Raw genomic sequence first — 22,820 nt, 5'->3', positions numbered from 1 at the left:
TACAGCCCTTGGAAATACCACTAGGTAGACGGGAGAGCATTTCCATGGACTTTATTGTAGGTCTGCCTACGACACAAGGTAGATATGATTCTATCCTTGTGGTGGTTGATCGTCTTACCAAGATGACTCACTTCATTCCAACTAGAGAGTCTGTTAGTACCCCGCAAGTGACGGATTTTGCATATATTTCGTTTGCATATATGTTTATTAGACATATATTTCGTTTTCATGGATTACCCAAATCCATAGTGTAAGACAAGGATGTCAAATTTACCGGTCATTTTTGGACTGTGGTGTTTGAGACACTCATGACTGAGTTGGGAATGAGTAGTGGGGATCATCCAGAAATGGATGGTCAGACGGAACGAATCAACCAAATTTTAGAGGATATGCTTAGAGCATATGTGTCATTGAGGCAACATACATGGGACAAGTGGTTGCCATTGTTAGAATTTGCCTACAATGATAGAAAACATTCATCTACAAGGTTCAGTCCGTTTGAACTGAACTATGGTTATAGACCAGTGAATCCAACTATAGTTGGAGTACCTCAGAAAGTGCCTAGTGCCGCGAACTTTGTGGTTCAGATGCGGGAGATGCTAGCACTTGCGAGAGCTAACATCTGCCAAGCTATGGATAGAGCTAAGGCGTATGCGGATGAAAACCGACCCGCTAGAGAATTTAAGGAAGGAGAAAAAGTTTTTCTCAGAGGTCCTTCGCACTCTAAGTCTTTGACTGCAGGAGAGTGTGCTAAGTTATCACCTCGATATTGTGGGCCATGGTTAATTCTAAAAAGAATAGGCAAGGTAGCCTATAAATTAGAATTGCCACAGGGTTGTAAGGTGCACCCAGTGTTTCATGTTTCTCGTTTAAAGAAAATTTTGCATACAGGTGACTCACTAATCGAGGGTGTTTTGTTTCAGGAGATAGAGGATAATGCAAGACGCAAACCAACAAGAATCTTGGACCAAGAAACAATGCAAGTACGCAATCGGAGGATACCCACGGTGTTGGTTGCATGGCATGGTTTACCTCTATCAGAAGCGACCTGGGAATCTGTATACCGGTTACGGAGAGTGTTCCCAGACTTTATCATCGAGGACGCTGATGCTGGAAGAGGGAAGGAATGTTACGCTCAAGTCGATTTAACATGACCTCGGAAGGATCGGTCGACATTTTCCTTTAAAGGATCAATGTTTATATTATATTTGTTGAGCTTTACGTAAATGATCAGAAAGGAATTAAAGTCAAGGTCCTTGGTGAGGGTGATATGGCACTAGACTAGGTGGATCTAAGGCTAAAGGGTCTAAATGCATTAAATGTGCCAAGGGGCAAATGATTCAATGATACCCCAAGAGAGGGGTAAATGATGCATTTAGGAGGTACCTTAGAATGAAGACATGTGGCATACTAGATCCATCTAGGGAATTGGGGCTCGTTGGGATTTGGCAAGCAGGAGCTTTCCCGTAACGTAATCTTCTTGACAGCTTGCTACCATCGAGGTTGGCTGGGAGGATAATCTGTGTGCCTATGCCCGTGATTGATGTGAAATATTAGGTGTTAATAAATTTGTACGTAATAAAGGTGGTTACACATAGCGTGAATTGCCAGACAGGCCAAGCTACATCAACTTTTTGAAAGACCTTTAGTTCAGGCAAATATGAGTGGGGGACAAGATGTGGGTTAGGATGAAGCCGATCTCTAGTTGGTTTAGATCTCGTCTCATGGGATCAAATAGTCCAGGCTCTCAGTCCAGGCTCTCATGTACAGTATTGTAGAGAAATACTTTAAGGTGATTTAATATCTTTGGTCTTGGGTCTCAGTGGTTTTTAAAAATGACCTCTCAGCACTGCACAAAAGCACACTTCATGTCCCCCCCCTCCCCCCTTCCCCGTGTGTGTGTGTGTGTGCGTCTCTCTCTCTCTTGGAATTGTAGAGGTTTCCCTTGGAATAAGGGAGTCAGTATTAATGCATTCATACAGGGAGCAGATATAGTTTTCCTGGGGGAAACTTGGGAAAGCGAGCTTTGCAGAATCCTAGAAATACCGGGATATGTGGTACATACAGTCTACCAAAAACAAATTGGAAAGAGAGGCCAAGGAGGAGTCGCATGCATGATCCAGGAACACTTAGTAGACAAAATCAGCATGTACAGAGCTGATAAGCACAAGAGGTTTATATGGCTGAAACTGGAATTCGGTGACTACCCTCTCTTCTTGGCAGGATGTTATATACCTCACCATGAGTCCCCTTTCTATGCTCGGAATGGAATAGATTCAAGTGATGCATTTGAATCACTATGCCTAGACATTGCAGAACTGAAAGACATTGGCAAGGTAATAGTCATGGGAGACCTAAATGCTAGAATTGGACAGTCGCAATTCCAACCTATTATGCATGATGAATTGGATAAAGAAGCTGCAATTGAAATAGATGCCTTGTGGCACAGGACATCAGAAGATGATACTGTAAATGTGCAAGGAAGAGCACTCAAGTGTATGATGAATGGGCTGCATATGCCAATTTTGAATGGGATGCAACGCTTTCCAAGGACCAACAAGATGACATGCTTCTCTGCCAGCGGGCTGCGGGGGACAGTGTCCTTGATTATGTCCTGGCCCATATCAATGCTCTACATGATATAGAAACTTTCAGGATAGGAGAGAATTACCCTGAGTCAGACCATCTCCCACTATGGTTGACTCTTGGTATTCCAACTGAAAGAGAAGTGTAGAAATTTGCAGCCACTTAAAGAGGCTTCCGTATAGATCAAGACAAGCAGAAAGACTATGCCATCACGCTAAATGCAAAACTGAATGCAATGGCAATCACACCCACATGGGAAGCCCTCAGAAAAGCTGTCCTTGACACTGCAACACAGGTTTTTGGAGAAATTTCCCAGGACAGAAAGAAGAGACATAAAGGGCTGCCCCACAAGAAATGGTATGATGATGAATGCAAGCAACTACGCAGTGAGCTGAAACATATTTCTGATAATAACCTCTATAGACAGAAGGAAAAGCAATACAATGCCCTCACGAGGAAGAAGAAAAGAAAGTACATTTTAGAAAGGGAAAAATCTGATTTGCTTACATTCATCAAGAATCCCAGAAAGGGGTGGAAACAGGTTAAGGGCCAGAAGAAAAAGGTCATGGGCAATATCTCTGATGAGGAAATGCTGGAGTATGTCACCAAGTTCTATAATCATGCCAATGCCACAGAAATGGGAAATGAAACAACGTCATATGCTTCAGCCAGCCCTTTCACTTTTGAGGATGTTGAAGCAGGGTTGAAAAAGATGGCAAATGCCAAGGCCTCTGACCACATGCACATGTGTGCTGAACTCTTCAAATGGACAGAAGACAGGGCACGACAATGGCTATCCCACATACTGACAAACGCTTTATATCATGGATTCCCTCCAGATTGACAAGAGAATTGGGTTCAGCCTCTATTCAAAGGAGGAGACAAAAATCAGTCACCAATTACAGGACTATAATGGTCAGTTCCACACTAGCTAAACTTTTTAGCACAGTGCTTGAGGCAAAAATCAGCAATTGGGTTGAAGAGGCCAAGAAGAGGACCATTGACCAAGCAGGCTTCCGTAAAGAACATAGAACTGCAGATCACTTGGTCACATTAAGAGTACTCATGGATGAGAGCAGGCTCAAAGGAGAAACTCTTCTGTGTTGCTTTGTAGATTTCAAGAAGGCATTTGATACAGTCCCGAGAGGTGGCCTATGGAAAAGAATGCAAGACCTCGGAGTCCCTCTGGCACTAAGGGTAGGCATCTCTCGCATATACGAGAAGGTATCATGCAGACTCAGGCAAGAACATGGATTGTCAACCGCCTTCCAAAGTAATATGGGGGTAAAACAAGGTTGCCCTCTTTCACCCACACTGTTTGGAATATGCATTGACAAGCTAGAAGAACTGATTAATGAATTTGCAGCAGAAGAAGGGATACAAGGGCCCAAGCTTGGGCTATGGACAATACTATTGCTCCTATATGCAGATGACGTGGTTCTTTTCGCTAATGACCCTAACTCCATGCATCAACTATTACAGGTACTACAAGTCTTTTGCACGGGAAGTGGGCTGTAAGTTAACACTGCCAAAACCAAAATTATGGCAGTATGCACCACCCAACCTGAACATCCCCCGGCTATCAGCTTTGAGGGGCAGCCCATTGAATATGTCGATACCTTTAAATATTTGGGAATTGACATACCAGCCGATCATAGATGGTGGCAATGTGCACAAAGAAGGCTGGATACAGGTTGGGGGAAGTACTATCAATTTGAAAACGACTGTAGGCACACTGACACCCGGAACTGGAAGATTCGGAATATGTTGTTTGATGCATATGTGGTTCAAACAGTGTTATATGGAGTAGAAGTATGGGGGGGCAGCATCTCTCTCTCCACATGGAATGAGTTAAAAAAAATGCAGAAAGCTTTCCTACGAAGACATCTAGGAGTCAAGGCAACTACCCCTTATTCAGTCCTCTTATTGGAAACGGGCAGGCGGCCAATTGAATTCCATGCACTGAACAGAGTGATGCAATACCTAGTGGAAGTACAACAAATGCCAAAAGAAAGATTGCCACATAGAGCATGGACTGCTAGTATGAAACTTCTGAAGAATCGTAAAAGCAAGATCATCTGCACAGGATGGGGGACAGATATAAGGAAATGGTTCAGCAGATGGAAAGTGGAATCATACCTGACTATGCCCCCTGAAAAGGTCAAGATGCAAGAATTTCAGTTGTCCCTACTATGCACTCTACAAACCCAATGGTTGACAGCAAAAAAGAGGACCAAGCTAGAATACTATCAAGATCAAATAAATCCTTTATGTTGGTCATCTTTCATGACACCAGATGCCCCTGCTCAGCCATACATCAATACTCCCATACCTCCTATCGCAGGAATATTGCCAGATTCCGCACACGGTCACATACCTTGGCAATAGAGACAGGAGCTTGGCTAAATCTGCCGCGACATGTCAGAGTTTGCAGATTCTGTGATTCGAAGACAGTAGAGATAGAGGCACATATAGCCCCACATTGCCCCCGATATGCACACATCAGAGACGACTATCAGTAGATACTGGCAGACACCACTCAGATCTCGTCTGTTCTCTCCAGTGCCTCTCTGGCAGCGTTGGGATCTTTTGTCACTCGTCTTTTTTTGTACCGTCAAGAACTTGAAAATTCTTGACCCCTCCACAGTGGAGGAGGTTTTTGTATTGAGGATTAGGTCCCATGGGTCATTTTTTGGCCCCCCCTAGGACGATAATAAAATTCTACTTCTACTTCTCTCTCTCTCTTTGGGTGCGCCCGTGTGTATGGTGGATCTGGATCACACAAATGTATCCAATTTTTTGGTCTCATAGGCCTCTTTGTCCTTTCAGAGACATTAGTAAATCTCTCTCTCTCTCTCTCTCTCTCTCTCTACTCTCCCCTCCCCTATGGCACCCTCCCTGCCTCTTTCCATCTCAGCGCCAATTGTTTTCTTTGTTATTTTCCTTTCTTACCTATTTGTACATGGGTATCAATTTGTAAGATTGGATATAGTCTGTCTTATTAAGAGATTTTAAATGTCATGGAGGTCATTAGATCTGCAATAACGATGCTCTTTGTAGTCCACGGACACCAAAGAAAATTAATTGGACCTTCTACGGAGAGAGGCTGAACTCTGCAATCGTATTGATATATTTCAGAAATCGTATTCATGTAGTGTGTCTTTAAGAGATTTTTAATATCATGAAGGTTATTAGATCTGCACTAACAGAAGCTGTTTGTAGTCCACAGACACCAAAGAAAATTGATTGGACGTTCTACAGAGAGAGGCTGAACCCTGCAATTATTGATATATTCCAGAAATCATATGAGTGTAAGTCAAAATTTTATATCCAAGCAATGGGCATTTCATATTCCAGAAACTGCATGAATATAATTGGAATCTTTATTTTCCAAGCAAATGGGTGCACTTACTTACTGATAGGTTTTGTGTTCTACATGTAGCACTTAAGATTCCTCCTTATGAAGACACACTCACTCCGGAGTACCGAAAGAAGTATGAAGCATTGGTGAGTATGCATCTATTAGCTTATTCTTATTAATTCTTGCATTTTTTGTTCCTAGTTGCATCAAGATATTGGTGAGAATTCGTTTATAACTGCTCACCCTGTTGTACGTTGCTATTTCTTTCTTCTAATTGTAAATAATTCTACTAGGCATCTGAATAATTCTACTAGGCATCTGAGCTTCTTTGCTTTGGGTGAATTGCCATCAAGACTATTCAAATATTTCTATGTGATAGAAAGCATACACTTTCTTTTCAATGGCCAGCTTAGGAACACTCGATTCTCATGGCCTACTACTTGCTTATCCTCAATTCACTTAGTCTTTTATTGTGGACTGTCCTGCAAATTCCAAGATTTTGATATTACCATATTCTAGACAACTTTATTGCATATTGATTGTGATTGTCTGCTTCTACATTGAGCTTCCTTTTCAAGTTGGAAGTGTTAAGGTGTCTTGATCCCGGTTGAGGAGTATTGTTTTGATAGGTTGGCACTTGAGTTGTAGTCTGAGTTATGGCTGTATCTGCCTTTAATTTATAGAGCAGTGCCATTCGAATGTATTATCAGGAGGATGTATCAATGTGAATCATGCAATTGGGGCATAATTCGACTCATGACATAATCAGCCCTTTTAGCAATCATGATACTTATGCCAACAAGAAAGTTGCATTGACAACATGCAAACGTTGCTTGTAGGTCAAGTGATTAGTGACTAGGCTAAGTATGTCAGTTACGTGAAGGTCATCAGGGATTATGGTCAATTGTAAATGAAGTCATTTCACGCCTCAGGTGCCTCCCGTGTGTACATTAGGGCTCACGGTCACCTGAGCTAGGGCTTCTCTTATCATTCCCTATGCAATGTGGACATGGGGGCTTACATTCTATATATCAGCCCTCAGGGTATCTACTAAAGGCAGGTGTGCTTTGTTAAAGCCTCTACCCGAGTCAGAATCAGTTGGTCTGGCAGAGCAAACCAGCAAAATAGTAATAGGAACCCTAAAGGTTGAGCTAGAGAGCTTACCTCCCAGCCATAGTTTCAATTCCTCAAAACATCGCCGAGTCTAAGGTCTAAACCGCTATGCGTTAGGTCACGTGGCAGTAAGTTAGCATCTCCTGATGTCACATGGTTAGGTTAGGTCATGAGTGAGGGCCTTGTTGTGGGTGTGCCCCCCCCCCTGTGAAGATCCACACTTTTCGAAAATGCAAATGTGTGCAATGCATGTAGAATTTGAATGCCGATTGGCCCTCCAATGGGGAAGAGCGCCCTCGTGAGAGTACTTGTTTCTTTTTCGACCTACATGCAAGGTGGGAGAGAGATGACGGATGAATGCAATGTGGTAGAAAGAATGCAACGTGAGATTCACAATGAAAGGGTGATACCCTTTCATTAATGTCCCTTGAGATCACTCAAGTTCCATCTTCCCATTTACACCTACCCTTAGCCTATGACCCATGCACCTACCATTCAATGCACCCTTTCCCTTTCCTATTGCCCCTAGGACCTAGACACGTGTGTGCACATCTTTATTACTAATCATTGGCCAATGTTACATAGTTTTGGCGGTACTATTTACACCGCTTGATCGATCATAAATACAAACATATAACCGCACCATCAAATTGGCGCCTAACAATAATAAAGTTCTAATGACTATTAATTAACTAAATAATCATTTCTCTTGTCATGACACTCCCTCCTGCTTGAATGAGCAGAAGTCCTCTTCTGGATTATTGCTTGTCTCTTCCTCTTACGTGCACTTTCTCTTGTTACTTCTGCCATTGCATCGCCTCTTTGTAATGTGCAAGTATCTGTGGAAAATGTGTAAAGAACTCTTCTTCCATCCATTGTGCATCACTAGCTGGCTGGTTTTTAAACTTCAGTAAATACATATATCTCTTCTTTCCACGAGTACTCTTCTCTTTATGGTACACGATCTGTTCTGGAGTAAGAACTTCAGTCCCATCTTGAAGTTCAGGTTCTTTTTGATGCTGAGTATCCAAAAACGTAGAAGTATCGCCATGGTATCTCTTCAAATTGCTCACATGAAAGATGTTCTTCATACGCCAGTGGGCTGGTAACTTCAGCTCATACGCTCTGGATCCTTCTTCTGGATATAAAGCTGCTGAAATCTGAAATGGACCATAAAACTTCGGTGCTAGCTTGACATGTTTGGTACTTCCTCTCACTGACTTGATTCTTCTTTTATCAATCTTCAATAAAACCCAATCATCCTCCTTGTAATAAACTTCTTTTCTTTTTTTATTGGCTGCCTTGGATTGTTGAACCTGGGCCTTCTTAATATGTTCTTTTACCTGCTCAATAACCTGTGACATATCCTCAGCAAACTGGTCAGCAGCAAAAATTCACTCCCCCAAGTGTGTTATTGGAGTGGGTAAACATTGTCCATAGATGATTTCAAATGGGGCTTTCTTGGTGGAAGTATGTACAGTGTTATTATAAGCAAACTCTAACATGGGTAAGAACTCTGGCCACCTTCTAGGTTGGTCATGGACATAAGCTCGAAGTAAAGTAATTATGGTTTGATTGGCATTCTCACTTTGTCCATCTCCTTGAGGATGGAAGGCTGTAGTAAATTTCAGTTTGGTTCCGAGATTCTCTAATAGGGCTGTCCAAAAGTTGCTAATGAAACGGCCATCATTATCGGATACAATGGATTTTGGTAACCCATGTAACCTGAAGATTTCCCTAATGAATAACCTTGCTGTTTCAGGAGCAGACAACTCTTTTTTACAGGGAATAAAATGAGCTTGTTTACTCAGCCTATCTATAACAGTGAAAATCTGCTCAAACTGACCAACCTTGGGGAAATTAGACACAAAATCCATTGTAATGTGTTCCCACCTTTCCGAAGGAATAGGCAAAGGCTGCAAAAGACCAGCAGTCTTACTTGTGTCAGATTTAATGCGTTGACATACGTCACATTGTTGAACAAAGGTCGAAACTTCTTTGCGAAGTTTAGGCCAATGGAAGTATCTCTCAATATTGTCAATGGTCCCTCTAATGCCTCTATGTCGAGAATATGGACTCGCATGTAACTCACTCATGACTAGATACCGAAATGTTTTGGGTACACATATGGCACGTCCCAAAAATAAGTATCCCTCCACGATGGAATAAGCCTCTAAATCCCCGACCTCATTATGCTGAATATTCCCATAAATGTCAGCGAAGTCCTCATCTAGAGGATAAGCTTCAACCATTGCTCCTAATGATTTCTCCTTAATCACAGAAACGTGATTAACTTGGGGCCGTCTACTCAAAGCATCAGCTACTAAATTCTCCTTTCCAGGCTGATATTCGATATTTGGTTGCCCAAAGGATTGAATATATTCAGCCCATCTGATTTGCCTTGAAGAGACAATGGGTTGAGAAAACAAGTGCTTGATACTTTGATGGTCAGTCTTAATCTTGAAAGCAGAACCATATAAATAATGCTTCCATAACTTTAGAGCATGAATGACTGCCAATAACTCCTTCTCATACGTGATATATTTCAATTCAGCCCCTTGAAGTTTTCTACTCTCATAAGCAATGGGATGCCCTCCTTGCATCAACACTGCCCCAATCGAGGTACCACTTGCATCCGTACATACAACAAAGAACTCTTTGTCCATGTCCGGAAGTGTTAACACTGGTGCAGTCACCAATGTTCTCTTAAGCTCCTCAAAAGCTACTTGGTGAACCTCTCCCCACTCATACAAGGAATGCTTCTTCAACAAATTTGTTAGTGGGGAAGCAAGACGTGCAAAATTCTTAATGAATCTGCGATAATAACTACACATCCCTAGGAAGGATCTCAGCTTATGTATGTTTTTGGGTATTGGCCATTCAATTATGGCCTTGACCTTTTTAGGGTCAACCCGAATTCCCTCAGCAGACACAATGTGTCCCAAATACTCTATTTCTGTCTTGAAGAACTCACTCTTCTTGGTATTTAGGAACAATCGATCCTTCCTTAGGAGCTCCATCACCTTAGCAAGGTGATCCTTATGCTCTTCCTCATTCTGGCTGAACACCAAAATGTCATAAAAAAAGACTATGACAAATTTTCCCAAGTAGGGTCGCAAAACCCTTCTCATCAGCCTACTAAAAGTGGCTGGAGCATTAGTTAGGCCAAAAGGCATGACCAAAAACTCATAATGTCCAGTGAGAGTGCGAAAAGCAGTCTTATGTTCATCCCCAGCTTTCATACGAAGTTGATGATAGCCAGATTTCAAAATTAATTTGCTAAAAACTTTAGCACCTTTAAGCATATCCAATAAATCATCCACTCTTGAAATCGGATACCGGTTCTTAATCGTAAGTTTATTCAAAGCACGGTAATCTATACACATACGATATGATTCATCCTTCTTCTTAACCAATAATACAGGTGCTCCAAATGGAGAACTGCTTGGTTGAATCAGGCCTTTTTGCAATAGATCTTCAATTTGTTTTTCTACCTCCTCCATTTCTATCCTGTTCATCCTATATGGGGCTCTACATGGAGGAGAAGCTCCTGGCTCTAAGTCTATGGCATGATCATCTTCTCTCCCCATAGGCAATTCGAATGAGTCATCTCTTGAAAATCGATCCTCATAAGCTCTAAGGAACTCATTTCTCTTCCGATCTTCTTTTGAGATATGAAGATCTCGTGAATCCCTTATATACACAAGATTACAATCTACCCCTCTTTTTACCAATCTTTTTGCTTAGGTAGGAGTAATCAATGGAATTGTATACACGTCCCAATCCCCTACGATCCTTATGTACAAAGCAACAATGATGAGTATGAGGATGAATAGTAGGGTTAAAATCATACCGCCATGGTTTACCTAGAATCATGTCAACGTCTTGTAACGGGGCTACTAGAAAATCCGTTCGATCTCTATATTTTTGTATACGAAAAGGAATATTCCGTACTATGGATGTGTCTTCTTCATTGTGTCCCCTAAAAGCTCCTGAAAGCGACATGTTTTTTATAGGTTTTGGTTTAAGATGGAATAATTTTGCCAATCTATCACTTACTAAGTCATAATTACATCCATCATCTAGGAGAACCACTATTCTATGTCCATTCACGAACAGACGTACACCAATGCGCATACTGCGCCTTTGCGAATAGCACGAGTTGCTTGGATGTGGGAGATAGAGGGATGGTTGTGGATGATGGTCAGCAATCCTGCGGCCAATTGGCCACAGGTGAATATTGTAGAGAAGGGGGAAGGGGCAGATTTGGAGATGGGGAGAGAATAGCAAAAGGAGGGGAGGAGAAGAGAGGAGAAGGGGAAGGAGAAAGGAAAAGAGAGAAGGCTGAGGGAATAGAGAGAGGGAGAGAGAGAGAGTGTGAGCGTAGGCAGTAGGTAGCAGGAGGGAGCGTAGATAGGATTAGATGTCACATCAAAAAAGTGCCTTACAATCCTTTTGGGTTGACTTATATAGTCCCCCACAGTTCCCACATTTCCTTTACTATTCTCCCATCTATTACCCCCTTAAAATCCTTCTTTTTCCCACCTTCATTACAGCCATCCCTTCCCGAAGAATTTTGCCCTCAAAATTTCCAAGAGGGTGCCCTGGATGAGAAGGATACAACAGAAACTGATCAGCTTTGTAGGAGATAGGGGTAGTCCTGCACAATGCTCTCAGGTTGCCAAGAATTCTCATCTTCCGTTAAACCTTTCCATTTGATGAGGTATTCTGTGTAGGCTTTGTTCCTGAGTACACGATCTCTGAAGCCCTTGATTTGCTCCGGCACATAGATTATGTGGCCCTCTTCATCCATAGGAGGCAGCTCAGGAAGAACCTGGACATGCTGTCCGACATGTGGTTTCAGCAAGGATACATGGAAAACATTATGGATCTTAGAGGTACTGGGTAGTTCCAATTGATATGCTACCTGTCCAACTTTGCGGATGATTTTGTAGGGGCCATAATACCTGTGGGCAAGCTTTGTGTTGGTATTACCTTTCAGCGAGGAATATCGATTCTTATGGAGACGTAAATGCACATAATCCCCTTCTTCAAAAGATAAGTACCTCCTTTGTTCATCCGCATACTTCTTCTGCTTGGCTTGGGCATCCTGCATATTCCTCTTAGCCAACTGCAGAAGGGCATTCATACTCTCCAAATCATTCCTTGCTTGCTGATTTTTCACAGCCAAGTCTGCAACCTTGGAAGGCATTCCCACTTTGCATCCATACATAGCCTCGAATGGACTCATGCCAATAGAGAGGTGTTTGGTGCTGTTGTAGCAAAATTCAGCCAATGCTAACCATTTGTCCCAAGACTTCTGCGTGTCATGACAGTAATGCCTTAGATACTCCTCCACCCACTTGTTCACCCTCTCTGATTGACCATCCGTCTGTGGATGATAAGCAGTACTAGGCGCAAGGGAAGTACCAACTGCAGTGAATAACTCCTGCCAAAAGTGACCCATAAATTTAGCATCCCTGTCACTGACAATCTCCTGAGGAAAACCATGGTGCTTGAACACATACTCAATGAATTGCCAGGCAACCTGTGAAGCGGAGTACCGAGTTTTAGTCGGTATGAAATGGGCCTGCTTAGTCATCCTGTCAACCACCACAAATATGCTATCCCAACCCTTATCTGTAGAAGGCAAGCCTGTAATGAAGTCCATGGCAATGTGAGTCCATTTGCCTTCAGGAATGGGTAGCGGTTGCAGAAGGCCTGCGGGTAACCGGCTGTCCACTTTATTTTGTTGGCAGGGCAAACATTCACTGACAAACTTAACCACATCTCGCCACAAACCATCCCAAATAAAGCTCTCCTTGACTTTTTCATATGTTTTTGTGATACCCGTATGCCCTGACATAGGGGATGAGTGCATTTCCTGTAATACCATCAACCTGTACTTGGAGTCTGGCACAAGATAAATTCTGTCCCTGCACCATAACAGTCCGTTGCGGAGCTGAAATCGAACATGTCCTTGGCTGGACGGACTCTGTAACTCCACAAAAATAGGAGCTGCATCAGAATTTTGCATGTATTCCTCCTGAATCCCAATTATCCACTCCTGATGAAGCGTGGAAATGGCAGACAGTTTGCATGACCACATCCTGGACAAGGCATCAGCAACTACATTCTCTTTCCCCTTTCTATATTCAATGTCAAAATCATAGGACTGAACTGCAGCCAGCCATCTCTTCTGCTTCATGGATAAATTAGGCTGCGTTAAGAAGTACTTGAGTGTCCTGTGATCCGTTTTGACCTTAATCTTGCTACCGTACAGGTAGTGGTGCCATTTTGCAAAAGCATGCAAGATTGCTAGCATCTCTTGATCATAAACATGATAATTCATTTCTCTGGCATTAAACTTCCTGCTCTCAAAAGCAATCACACCATGCTCTTGTTTTAGGACAGCCCCTAAACCTTTGCCACTGGCATCCGTCTCAATAATGAAAGACCGTGAGAAATCAGGGCACACCAATACAGGTGCATTGCTAAGGGCATTCTTGAGGTTATCAAAGCTGAGTTGTGCTGCTTCTGACCATTGGAAGGCATCCTTTTTCAACAAATCAGTGAGAGGGGCAGCCCTTTTGGCGAAGTGCCTAATGAATCTCCTGTAAAAAGAAGCAAGACCCAAGAAACCTCTGAGCTGCGTGGTATTTTGTGGCTGCGGCCACTCCTTAATGCATTTCACCTTAGCTGGGTCTACCCTGATTCCGTGCCTGCTTACAACATGACCAAGATATTCAACCTCCTCTGCCATAAATGTGCACTTGCTGGCCTTGGCATAAAGCTGATGCATTCTCAAGATTTCTAGCACTTGTCGGACATGGTCAATGTGTTCCTGTGCATCCTTACTATAAATGAGAATGTCATCGAAAAATACCAGCACACATTTGAAAAGAAGGTGGTGTAAGATCTTGTTCATGAGTGCCTGGAAGGTGGCTGGTGCATTAGTCAAACCAAAAGGCATCACCTTGAACTCATATAATCCTCTTTCTGTACGAAAGGCAGTCTTATGCTCATCACCCTCTTTCATCCTGATCTGATGGTAACCTGACCTCAAATCAATCTTCGTGAAATACTGAGCACCCTTGAGTTCATTCAGCAGGTCATCAATCCTGGGAATAGGAAACCTGTTCTTAATGGTGGTCTTATTCAATTCTCTGTAATCAATGCACATACGAAAAGAGCCATCCTTCTTTTTCACCAGGAGTACTGGAGATGCAAATGGCGAGGTGCTATGAGCAATGAAGTTTTTCTCAAGCAAATCTCGCACCTGTGTTGCCACTTCTTCCCGTTCAACCTTAGAGAGTCGGTACGGGGCCTTGTTTATTGGTTTACTACCATGTTCCAGGACTATGGCATGATCAACATCTCTTTTTGGGGGCAACTGAGATGGCATATCAGCAAACACATCCCCAAATTCTAAGAGCAATTTCTGCATTTCACAATTATCCACATGGGGAATACCACCCTCCTGAGGTACAGAGACATTCAATGCATAAATGGCACTTTCGTTCTTGAGCTCCCTAGCTAGCTGCCTTGCTGAAATGACCTGCAATTTCTGATTCACAATGCCCTGCAATGTAACAGTTCTACCTTTGTGGCAAAACTCAAGAGATAAAGCATTCAAATCTATACTGATTTTCCCCAGGGATTTCAGCCAATCACAACCCAGGACAGCATCTATGGGTCCCATATCCAATGCCAAAAGATCACCTGCAAACTCATAATGATCAGAAAACTTGATCCTGGCATCCTGGCAACAATGTCTGCTGATCATGTGCTGTCCATTCGCGATCTCCACTTTCAGACCATGGTCTATCTCTGTAGCAACTAATCCCAATCTTTTCAATGTTCTACAATTAATGAAACTGTGAGTGCTACCACTGTCTACCAATACATGGACAGATCTGCCATTAATCATTCCCTTCAACCTGATTGTGTCAGCACTTTTGGCACCCATCAAGGCATGTAGTGAGATGGTATACAGTGTAGGCTGGACATCCCAATAAATCTGTTCATCATCCACAGGAACATTACCATTAGCATCACCTCTGACAGGAAAAGGCATTGTAGGTTGATGCTCCAACACAGAGAGTGTTGGCTTACGGCCTTTCCTGCTACATGTAGGCTGAATATCAATCTCATGCATCACATGAGTGGTTTGCTCAATAGCCCCACCCGGATCAAAAGGAAAAGCAGTCCCCTTTGTGGCATCTGTGTCAGGAGACTCATCTACATCATGAACTCCTGTCAATTCCTCATGAGAGACATCATGGGGGTCTCCTACGTCAGCCACTTCATCATCATCAGATAATTCAATTATCATGCTGAGTTTGGCTGAGCTGACATTCTTCATTTTGCACACATCTTGGTGCTCAGGTGTCCATTTCTCTCCACACCTAAAGCATAAATTTGCCTTCTTCCTACTGTCCATTATGGCTCTGGAATGTTGTTTAACTTCTGATTTGCCAAAACCAGCGCTGGGTTTGACACCTGTCTTTGCATCCATGGGCCTGTATGGCTTTGCATATGGCATCTTACTTCCTGAAACCGTTGGATATCGTGGGAAGGAAGCAGCTGCTGGTTTCTTATCAATCCAATCAGCAGAATTTGTCTTCCTGTCAGCATCATAAGCAGTACCATAGAAGCTATGTGACACATGCTTGTACTTGCCAGCATATTTTGGCTCAAACACCTCAGCAAGCTGGGCTGCTCGCTCAATGGTTAGAGGATTGTGAGCTCTCACATCAGCAGCTAGAGAGGGATCTAAGCCTTGTATAAAACGCAGCAACTTCCCTTTCTCAGAAATATCCTGTACAAACAAAGAAAGTCTCCAAAAACGCTGCAAGTACTCCTGGACCGTACCTGTTTGTGACAGTGCATAGAATTCAGCAAGGTACTGTTCAAGGATCAGGGCCGAGACGAAGGTCGTGACCATAAGCTCCTTGAACTGTTTCCAGGTGGTAGGCTTCTGAGGTGACTCTCGCATGTAACGCCACCATGTATGCGCATAATCCTGTAAATGCATGCCAGCAAAAATGATTCTCTCCTCGTCATTCTTAGGGTAGAAGCGGAAATAATCTTCAAGCTTCGTGAGCCACTCCTCCAACTCATTGGGAGTACGAGTGTCACCCTTAAACTTATGCACAGAGATTTTATCTTTCCAATCTTTGGCTGCGTTATTCCTATAGTGATTACCAGCATACTCACGCTTGAAGCTCACATACTGTGAAAAGGACATCTCATTACGAACATCCTCAGGCAAAGCCCTATATGAACGTAAGGCATCTGAAAGCACATCATCCATGTTTGCATGCTGCCCACTTCCAGCATCATGCTGGTTAGGAGAGCCACTCCCCTGATGCATAAAGTGCGTCTGACTGAAAGCATTACCTCCCTGATACGCAGGCTGAGTCTGACTGAATGTATTAACAGGAGGTGTCATTGAAGCATGCAATCCCTGCTGAGTCTGCTTGCCATAAACATCTCGGTGGGTGGGTGGCATAGAAAAAGGTTGAGAAGAGGACTGGCCCCTCTCCCAATTGCCCTGAAACCCAACACCCAATCCAGGCATGCTCGCCGTTAGCAAAAATGTGCCAATGGGCCGGCCCAAAATGGACGGCTCAGCCAATGAAATATGCGAGCCAAATGGAGGCCTGAAATCAATAAGAGAAGTGCTCGGCGGCACGGGCAAGGCATCACCAAAATCAACATAATCCCCATGCTGGGGTGCATGCATAGAACCAACATCATAAGTGCGACGGCCATCAGCCATAAATCCCCTATGTGGGTCAGGAAAATCACCCTGGCTATCCGACTGATCCCCGTGCTGGGGTGTGGGCTGCTTACCCTTATCGTGCATACTGATGGCGGTAGTGATCTGTTGCCCAAGGTTCTTACCCATCTGGGTGATAGCTGTATCGTGCATAGCCATAGCAGTGGTGAGCTGCTGCCCCAACTGCTGACCCATCTGCTGAAAAGCCCCCTGAAGCATCGAGGCCAATGCATCTAGAAACTGTGTGTCGGTAGGCATAGCAGAAACTGGCTGTGAAGGAGATGCACCCTCTGGGACCGGCATCTGCTCCTGCTGAGCAACATCGTCACCGTGTTGAGATGACTCATCTGACCGGGGTGCACGTTTGGGTGCCATGAGTGACACGAGGAAAATGTGCCAAGTGTCGAAGGCTCGATGTAGAGGCTCGTGAGGTGTCAGTAAAGAAGCTCAAATGCAGTCGTTGAAGAGGTTCGAAGAAAGCTCGATGAAGAGGCTGGAAACGGGGCTCAAAATGAGCCACGAAGGTGGCTTAGAAAGGCCCAAAATAGGGCTGTAGGAGTACCCTAAAAGAGGTTTTTTTTTTTTTTTTTTTTTTTGTGGAGCTTAGGACAACTAAGACACCTAGGGTAGTCTCAACTAAACCAAACTGACTAAACCCAACCTTATCCAATCACTAACCTAACTAGACCTAACCAGACCTAAACTAACCTAACCAACCAAACCTAAACCTAACCTTAACTGAACTAACCCTAGTTAAAGTCTAGGACCTTGTAGACTAAGGTTTGTAGGGCGGCAGAGGTGGCGCGCGACTGGCGGAGCAGAAGGCGACGGGGAGGAGACGGCGGTGCGGTTGGCAGGGCAGAAGGCGACGGGAAGGAGACGAGGTTCGGAGGCGGTGCGGCGTAGGAGACTACAGGGTGTAGATGCCACGAACAAAGATGGGCTCCGGCGACTCACGAACGGAGACGGGAGGCGCAGGGCTCCGACGAATCACGGAACGGGGATGGAGGCGTGTTGGACGGGCAGCTTGAGGCTGTGGTGATGGGCAGCTCGAGGCCATCGGTGGCAGCCGTGTGGAGCTTCAGATTAAAATGGTCGGAGGGCTCTCGTGCGCTTGGGCTGTGGTCTCGTGGATGCCCTCGTGGGTTGCTGTGGAGCGCTGGTACTGTTTGCTTGCTCGAAAGGGGATTTGCAAGTGAAGGGGAAACGAAGGTGCCAGAGATCGGAGCTCTGATACCAATGTAGAGAAGGGGGAAGGGGCAGATTTGGAGATGGGGAGAGAATAGCAAAAGGAGGGGAGGAGAAGAGAGGAGAAGGGGAAGGAGAAAGGAAAAGAGAGAAGGCTGAGGGAATAGAGAGAGGGAGAGAGAGAGAGTGTGAGCGTAGGCAGTAGGTAGCAGGAGGGAGCGTAGATAGGATTAGATGTCACATCAAAAAAGTGCCTTACAATCCTTTTGGGTTGACTTATATAGTCCCCCACAGTTCCCACATTTCCTTTACTATTCTCCCATCTATTACCCAATCCTTCTTTTTCCCACCTTCATTACAAATATTCTCATAACCACTGAATCCCTAGTATCATGTTGCATCCCAATAATGGTGTGAGGATGAAGTCCCTCTGAAAGAGGCCTTCTGAACTGTGAAAGAAAATTTTTCGACCTTGTGCGTGATCTAAGTGCGTAACCCGGGTGTGAATCCTTCTGCAAGCTCATGAGGCACCAAAGTGCACCTCATCTTTTTGGCAAGCTGAGGGGATACAGCGTCTTCTGAACTCCCCATGTTAAATAAGATGATAAATTGTTGCCCTTTAGCCGTGCCATAGGCTGTGACGAGGGCCTTCTTTTACTCGTCGAGCATGCCCTCCTCCTTACCTTCAAAGGCCGCCGAGGGTAAGGCGTTCAAAGCAAGTAGAATTGCATTCGTAGTTGAGGTAGGCGGAGCTGGGAGTGCCAAAGCAGTGGCTACAGTATAAGCTGGCACTTTCGCAGCCTTCTCGGCCAACCATTTGGGGCAGTCTTTCTTTCCATGCCTTGCGATGTGGTGGCAATGGAAACAAAGATACTTGGGCTTACTCTCATTACTTACTGTAACTTGCATTTTCTCTTTGCGCTAACCTTGGAGATAGGTGATATTGGCTGTTGGAGATATAGGGTCAATGCCCAACCTGTGAGCCCCAAAATGAGGAGAGCTCAAGGGCTTGACACCTACATAGGAATGTGTGTAGATAGACTAGTAGAGCGAAGGGATGAGTTTACCATGTGGGCAACAACATGGCTGCCACATGGGCAGATCAGAGTCCCACTGGGCCACCCAGGTCAGAATGGAGGGCTGACTGTTTGCCCACATTTAGGGCAGACCGTTGGGCTAGAATGTCACAGTTATGTGGCCATACATGAGGCCTTGGTTCTGCTGCAGGATCAGCAGAGAAGCAGTCTGTAATGGGGGGTCGGCAGGAAAGAAATCAGGTCGGCCAGGAGAGGCTCTGCAACAGGAAATGTACAGCAGCCCAAGTTGGACCAGCTGACAGACTCAGTCATGTGTCTGCAATGGGCAATATACAGGACCAAAAGTCGGGGCAGAGAGAGGCTACGCAGCGCCTGTCCAGGTTGGCAGCAGGGCCAGACCAAGTTGGGTGACAGACTGGCCAGCCAGTCTGTCACTGGGTCGGCCTATTCCAGGCCTATATAGATCCCTAGGGATGCAACATGATACTAGGGATTCAGTGGTTATGAGAATATTCACCTAGAGATCTACATCAACAGTGCCACATACACGGAGTGTCCTTGCAGGAGCAGAACTCCAGACATCTGCTGTACACCTAGGTGTACACCGACTTGCAGTATGAGAGCATAAGGGGCTCATAAAGGGAGCTTTGTCTGCAGTCCACCTTTGGAGTGCCCAGCCCTGAGCAGCTACTGAAGCCTACACAGAAGCACGTGGCAGAAGAATTTCCCTCAGAGGGTGCAGAAAAAAAGAGCCTGGTTCTGATACCTAACCTCAGGGATTGTTTCTAGATGTGTTGGACATGTGTTGGCAAGTTTGAGATTTACCTATATATCATTCTGTTTTGGCTGTACATCTGAGTTCTCTAAGTCGCGCTCTCTACATCTAAGCAAGCACACGTATTGGGTTGTGTTGCTTCAAGTATCTTGTGATCTCGGGGGGGATCTTCTGCTGTGGAGGAGTGTTGGCCCTAAGCAAGCAACCTCCCCCGACTTTTCTAACATTAGCGTCATCTAGGGGTATAAAGAGTTTGCATAATAATTACTCAACTATGCATCATCAACTTGCAAACACCATGAGAGTTTAATCAATAGTTTCTACATAGCACCAACTGATTTATTCACTTAATGATAGAGCCCATCTCAAAGAAAACATAGGGCTTCAAATGCTTCACCATCCTGCATGTTACATGCATTAAATCATCATGTAAGAGAGGGATTTGTGCCCCCAGTTTCGTCTTCTGCCTGTGGATCAACTTTAGAAACAGCCTCACTCAGTAACATACACAGCAGGTTACTTCAGTAGGAAAACACACACTAGCTGATACATTCAAAATAAAGGGCTGTTGAATAGCAAATAGCAACCTCTGACCAAAACCTTAAGATGAGGGAATGTTTGCCGGTAGCTCATCCATGATCAGAATTTTAGTAGAATCCGGCTACAAAGAGTTGATGTACAAAACTCTTTCTATTGTTAGACTCTGTCATGATATGGAAAATATTTTTGGTAATTTGTAAAGTAATCAGATTTAGAAACATTGATTATCTTGATGGTGCAACATATGCTTATATTTATAATGGGCATCGACCTAAATGTTTAGGGCATTGTGTTGGAGCTACTGCTTCAGAATGGCAGCAAATTCGGACATGTAAAACTTATATTTCAATGAAGTAAAAAGAGTTATGCATTAGGCACCTAGGTGGGGGCATAGGGTGTTTGGGATGGGGGGGGGGGGTCGACACATAAAGTGCACTATGAAATGGCCCAATGACCTTTGGGGAACCTTAGTCATTTAATTGGGCTAAGTGTATACAAATTGAGTAAATCGAGAATAGTCCATGAAGTGGTACCACCTTTTCGTGTCCCATTGTGTGCCTTTTTCTTGGTCATTCATCCGTCTCATATACAATCGCTCCACCTCATTGCATGCTTGTGGATTGGCTTGAGCAAGAGTCAAAACAAAACTCTAGGGAATTCTTCTCCAATGGAGGGCTATATCTTCTGCCATTTTCTCAATCCCTACACTCTTGTTTGCTGCATCTCACTCACAGTGCATATTAATTGCATGACAATGTAGAGCATTCATGAAGGAGAACGGCTTTTGCATTTCTGACTCAAAATTCATCTCTATATTCTTTCATGTTGTGGCTTATCAATTAAGGCTGGCCTCTAGATGACGAATCCTTGTTGGTTAGATTTCATGTGGAAGGTTCCCTCGTCTATTGTTTCTCCCTCCCTTTGATGCACACCCTATGCTTGAGATAATTAGCTAATATTCCCTCTCTGTAAACTTTGAAAATGGAATTAATAAACAGTTTTGTTTGTGGATATCCTACAGATGGTCAAGGTTGCTGAACAAGAAGAGGTATCAAAACGAGAAATAGCAAAGTGTCGGGAAGAGCTGAAAAAGCTTAGGGAACAGAAGGTACTGAAATGATATCTCAGAACGTGATATAATTTGGACTATGATAAACCCTTGGGAAAGATTTGTAAGATTTGTTAGATTATCAGTGTGTCACTTTCCGAGTGTCTGCTTATATTTATTTGTTCTACAGGAGGCTGTCAAGACAATGACAGGAGATGAATACTTTGCTAAGAACCCTGAGGTTAAAGCCAAATTTGATGAAGAAATCAAGAATCACAATTGGGGCTACTAGGCAGACCCATTGGTGGGATGTCAGTTGCAGCCTGCCTGGGTCTGGGCATGCTCTAATATAGAGTGTGCTTTATGTCATGCTTAAATACTTCAATGATTTTCCTTGGGCCTGTATTTTTAAAGATGCCAGGCTCTGAAGGAATTGATACTTTCAGTTCATTCTTGAATAACACTCTCTTCCAAGGTGGAAAAATGCTCTTTTCATGTGATACTTACGCTCTTGAAGACTGGGACATGCCTTTTGGCATGGAAAAACAAAGTTTTTATTGCTGATGCTTGCTGGGCTGTTCAGATAAGTTGCTGCATGTTGTTTTGTCCAGTGCTATGCTATGTAGATTCCTTTTTTTTTGCCATGTTGCTTCATGCCGGAGGTCCACACAACATTGGAGAATTCAGTTCAGTTTCAGTGTTGAGAAAGTATGAAATATGAGGGGATGCTTTGCTAATAAGATCTATGTACAATCTATGTGAGGTATATCCTTATCGAGACTCAAGGCACAAAGGATGCTCAACACTCGGGAAAGTTTATCATGCAATTTTCCTGTGTAGTTTCTTCGTCAGCCTACATGAAGCTCTGATTTTTTTTTATAATACTTGTGCAAAGGGGGCATGTTATGAGAGCTTAATTTTGATAGCATGTGATGAAAGCTCCTCCCCCTCCCCAACTGCACACAGTACGATAGACAGCATGCATTCTCTGCCTAGGGCATTTTGAATACCCTATTCTCGCATGTTAATTGCATGTTTTTTCCTTTGTGAGTTGTCCATGCGACACTCTTGGTAATGTAGCAAAAATCTAGTTGGTCGCTCACCATTCTCAGAATCATTGATTTTCCCAGAATCAATCCAAGAGGGAACTATCTAGCACTTGATGCTGGATTCTTGCATGTCGAAAGATATGTTTGACTTGGGCTTAAGATCTAAGAACTAGCATATAGAAGCATCGGCTTCTCAACAGGCCATATTAAGCTATTTGACGAGGGACTTATATCTTAGATGTTTCTTTTTTAGAGGACTAACCGGTTTCGACATTTTGTGAGTGTTCTCTGCCTTATTTCGGATGCTAATTGTGCAAATATGGTTTTCATATGTTGCAT

The 22,820-nt window shown here is 43.7% G+C and overlaps 2 protein-coding genes across 2 annotated transcripts in view; one reads left to right on the top strand and one right to left on the bottom strand.

Moving 5' to 3' along the window:
- The window catches only part of ATPQ (ATP synthase D chain), a 50,302-nt gene extending 28,039 nt beyond the window's left edge, over nt 1-22,263 (top strand). The window contains exons 2-5 of the mRNA XM_087397526.1: nt 5,816-5,897; nt 6,029-6,093; nt 21,406-21,492; nt 21,623-22,263. Coding sequence (XP_087253652.1) covers nt 5,816-5,897; nt 6,029-6,093; nt 21,406-21,492; nt 21,623-21,724 — 336 coding nt within the window. The 3' untranslated portion in view covers nt 21,725-22,263. The remainder of the gene's footprint in view (nt 1-5,815; nt 5,898-6,028; nt 6,094-21,405; nt 21,493-21,622) is intronic.
- On the bottom strand, nt 6,407-16,097 carry LOC147884879 (uncharacterized). The gene is made up of 2 exons (XM_087397967.1): nt 14,246-16,097; nt 6,407-6,429 (listed from the first exon to the last, which is right to left on the bottom strand). Exons 1-2 carry the CDS (start codon nt 16,095-16,097, stop codon nt 6,407-6,409), a joined length of 1,875 nt encoding a protein of 624 aa, XP_087254093.1.
- Nucleotides 22,264-22,820: the final 557 nt, after the last annotated feature.

Source organism: Dipteris shenzhenensis, chromosome 26 (assembly GCF_047967505.1).
Source record: "Dipteris shenzhenensis isolate YYH24624 ecotype China chromosome 26, Dip_SZ_1.0, whole genome shotgun sequence".
In the NCBI taxonomy this organism is placed as follows: domain Eukaryota; kingdom Viridiplantae; phylum Streptophyta; class Polypodiopsida; order Gleicheniales; family Dipteridaceae; genus Dipteris; species Dipteris shenzhenensis.
Note: the sequence above shows the minus strand (reverse complement) of the source record. Positions and strands in the feature narration are given on the sequence as shown.

Excerpts from the sequence above, each read along its gene's own strand:
- LOC147884879 (XM_087397967.1), bottom strand. The coding sequence starts at position 16,097 with ATGCATTTACAGGATTATGCGCATACATGGTGGCGTTACATGCGAGAG. Across the intron at positions 6,430-14,245 it reads AAAGAAGGATGGCTCTTTTC|GACAGTCCACAATAAAAGAC; the intron begins GTATGTGCATTG and ends TGGAATTTGCAG.